This window comes from Protobothrops mucrosquamatus, unplaced genomic scaffold (genome assembly GCF_001527695.2).
Source record: "Protobothrops mucrosquamatus isolate PMUCROS unplaced genomic scaffold, P.Mucros_1.0 scaffold202, whole genome shotgun sequence".
NCBI lineage: Eukaryota > Metazoa > Chordata > Lepidosauria > Squamata > Viperidae > Protobothrops > Protobothrops mucrosquamatus.
Genome location: NW_015386557.1, coordinates 95,540 through 98,802, shown reverse-complemented (window position 1 = coordinate 98,802; position 3,263 = coordinate 95,540). Strand labels below are relative to the sequence as shown.

At 38.7% G+C, this 3,263-nt stretch overlaps 1 protein-coding gene across 1 annotated transcript in view; it reads right to left on the bottom strand.

Annotated features, from left to right (window-relative positions):
• CDC37 (cell division cycle 37) overlaps nucleotides 1–3,263 on the bottom strand; it is a 19,710-nt gene that overhangs the window by 7,781 nt on the left and 8,666 nt on the right. The window contains exons 2-3 of the mRNA XM_015813916.2: nucleotides 2,327–2,608; nucleotides 868–973 (exon numbers count right to left, since the gene is read on the bottom strand). Coding sequence (XP_015669402.1) covers nucleotides 868–973; nucleotides 2,327–2,608 — 388 coding nt within the window. The remainder of the gene's footprint in view (nucleotides 1–867; nucleotides 974–2,326; nucleotides 2,609–3,263) is intronic.

Sequence of the window (3,263 nt, the reverse complement as noted above, 5' to 3'; positions counted from 1 at the left end):
TGTCAAATCAAATTCTTTCCATGTCGTGTAAAGAGAATAATTTTCCCAGCCAGAGCTTATACCAAAATGTGACATGCAATAGTGGAGAATATATGTAGCTTATAGGGTTCTTGATGTTCTCTGAGCTTGATGGGGAAGAGTGCACTTAAGGCTGCTTGCTATAGCAAGCAAAGGTCAAGAAAAAGGGCAAACAGCCCTAAGCACATTCTTATTTACATATCTATTAACCAGCAACTAAATAAGCAGGAATCAATACCATATAAACAGAAACAATCAAAGAAACGATAGCACCATTTAAAGAGCAAGCATTTTTTGTTATTTTATAGTATTATTTCATTTTAGTATACTGTAGAAGGGAATATAAGCTGCTCACAGTGCTGCTTAGTGGATTTGAGTGGCTTGTATGTCCCAGTAAGTAACACTGATGTTATATTTTCTCATTTTTACACTATGTGCCTGACTGTGAACTGCACACCAAGGCAAAAGTTTCTGGCATAGGTTTTGGAGCCCTTTCCAGTATCATGTGCTTCAGTAACTTTTTTCCTAAGAATAAGAGAATTCTCTTTAAAATCTTGGCATGATCCACAAGCCTATGTCATGTACGACCAAATCCCACAGCGGTAACAAACGTGCTATGATTGTATTTCACTTTTAATGTGTATTTTCCCCCAAAAACGTGTATTGCTTTTTTTTTTTTGATCAAATACAATTGGTTACATAAATTCCAAATGCTCTTAGACAAGTTTGTAATCCAGGAAAAAAATTGACTACTGCATTTTTTTTTGTACAAATTTCTTTGCTGGTATATATAAACATTCCTAGACCACATTCCAAATGTATTTTTGGAAAAGCTAATTTTGGATTTACCGAAGTGCTTGATTTGTTTCTCATATTTTTCCACAAATGTTTTGTGCTTCTTCTCTTTTTGTTCTTCTGATTCCACATCTTGTTCAGTTTTGACATTGAAGACACTCTACAATAATAAAGGAAGCCATGTTAAAGATGCAACTGTGTAACTGGGAAGCATATGATCGTTTATACTGTATATCGCTGAACTTCAAATCAATATCCCTTCAGCCTTAGTGCTCAAGACTTAAATATCAGCCATGAAAGTCAATATTGTATGATGAGCTTCTGGCATTCCCCATTTCTGCTCACTAATGTTCTCTCACTGTTGTCAACCCCCCACAGTGTCTCAATAATATTAAATTATTTCCAAAACAACCTAAGCCAAACAGTAATGCACTAGCAAAAGACTGAAGAGCTGAAGCAGTTCAGAAATTTTAGGGGCAATTAAACCAGTTTTCTCAAGGCAGTTAAACCAATCCAATAAAGTATTTAACAAATGACTAACTTTATACTCTATTGCTAACCTGATCAAACTGTTGCCAAGTAATCTGACTCAAGAATTTTCCCTGCCATAATCCATGTTATTCATTTGTTAGATTTAGAACTAACTTTTCTTTGGAAAATCTCTTGAGGCTTCTTCAGCTATTCATTCTACAGCTCAAGTTTGCTTCCATCAAATTACAACAGACTATGTTTGTTGAAAACAAATGTATTTATAACCAGAAAAAATGAACTTCTGCCCACAAATCCCAAAGAATTTCAGCAGTTTGACTCTTTTTCAGTCCTTCCATTTGACCTATATCATCATCTCTTTTGTTTGAAAACCTCCAGGACCAACTCTACATAGAAGCATTCCCCCCCCCTTGTTTAAGGGTGGAAAAGAAAGGCACAGATGCAGCTAATCCTGCTGGAGCTCTTGTAGAAGTTTTGACAAAATCAGCTCCAGATCACCTGTGCCCTTCCTTTCCCTCTCAAGGCTCCATGTTTCACCTGTACAGAAAAAGTAGGAAGATGAAGGGCAAAATTTTCAAGGGGACAAAGCCCCACTCCCTAAAGTCATGGGAACAGGAAAGATTAGTTCCAATCTCTATCTTAAAGCAAAGAAATGTAGCACCACTACTTCCTTCCCCTCCCACTGTCCTTTTTCTTGCAAAAACTCAGATACATTCTGTTACATCACAGCTGGTTCTAGACAGCCCAAGCATACTTTTTTTTAATAAAATGGCCACACTCATTCTCCATAAACTAACACCATTGTTGCTTTAATTGTACACTTACTTTTGAAATTACCCATAGATATCTTAAGGAATGTGGATACCTGGAAGGTAATCCTTATTTCACTATTGTCAAACATAGACAGCACTACAGCTGTATGATCCATATAGCTTTGCTTATAAGACAGCCAGACCAAGTCCTCTCAGTTCTATTTTAAGGTTCAGAAGCAAGGCAGAAAAAGAATCTAACCAAGAAGACCCACCTTACTGAAGCCATCTTTGCTAAGAGTGTCAACATTCCAGGGCATGTTCTTTTCCTTCTTCCTGAGTTCTTCTGCCTTATTGTCCCAGTTCTTTTCTTCTTTTTTGAGTTGCTGTGCCTCAGCCTGTAACCTCTGCACCTCGTTTTTGCTACTCTCTTTGTTGGCCAATTCAAGTTCTTTTATCTTCTTCTGGCACTCAGCTAACTTGCGTTTGCAATCCCGGGATCCTTTGTCTGCTTCCTCTTTCTCTTTGTGGAACTGCTCCATCCGTTCAACTCGGGCCTGGAGAACAGGTTGTTTAAATAGATCTTCCTAACATCAAAATATCGTTTACTTTGAAATTCATATTGTAAGTATAATGGAAATACAATTGTAGCACAGTATGAAGACAAATATGAACAGCATATGTCACAGACAGACACATACACATACACACAGGTAATCACCCTCTTAGATTGAGTAACTGATTACATACCTTCATTGTTAATAACTAAAACCAGATGTTTCCAGTAACTAATTTATCAGTCTTTCACAACACCATATATGAATGAATCAGCCTTCACGGCTTGGTAGCCCAGCAGGGGGGAGGGGGAGGGAAAGCAGCCCACCCAAGCAGTGCACTGCTTGTGCAATTTTAGCTGTGTGCCAGTCCACTATTCATACAAGTCAAGCTGTGCTCGTGCACACTGGCCGCTGCTCACGTAAGTCAAGCTGCACATGTATGCGCTGGCCAGCCATTTGTGTGGTCCGGTTCCAAACAGGCCACGTCCTGGTAGTGAGCTGCAGCCTGGGGGTTTGGGGGACCCCTGTTTTAGACCATCCCACCAAGGTGATGTATTTTCTAGCAAGACCTGCTAGCTTTAGGTCCTGTCATGAAATCTTTTGCGACTAAATCTAGATAATCTACTTGGGTCAGTCCAAAATATTGAATTTGTTC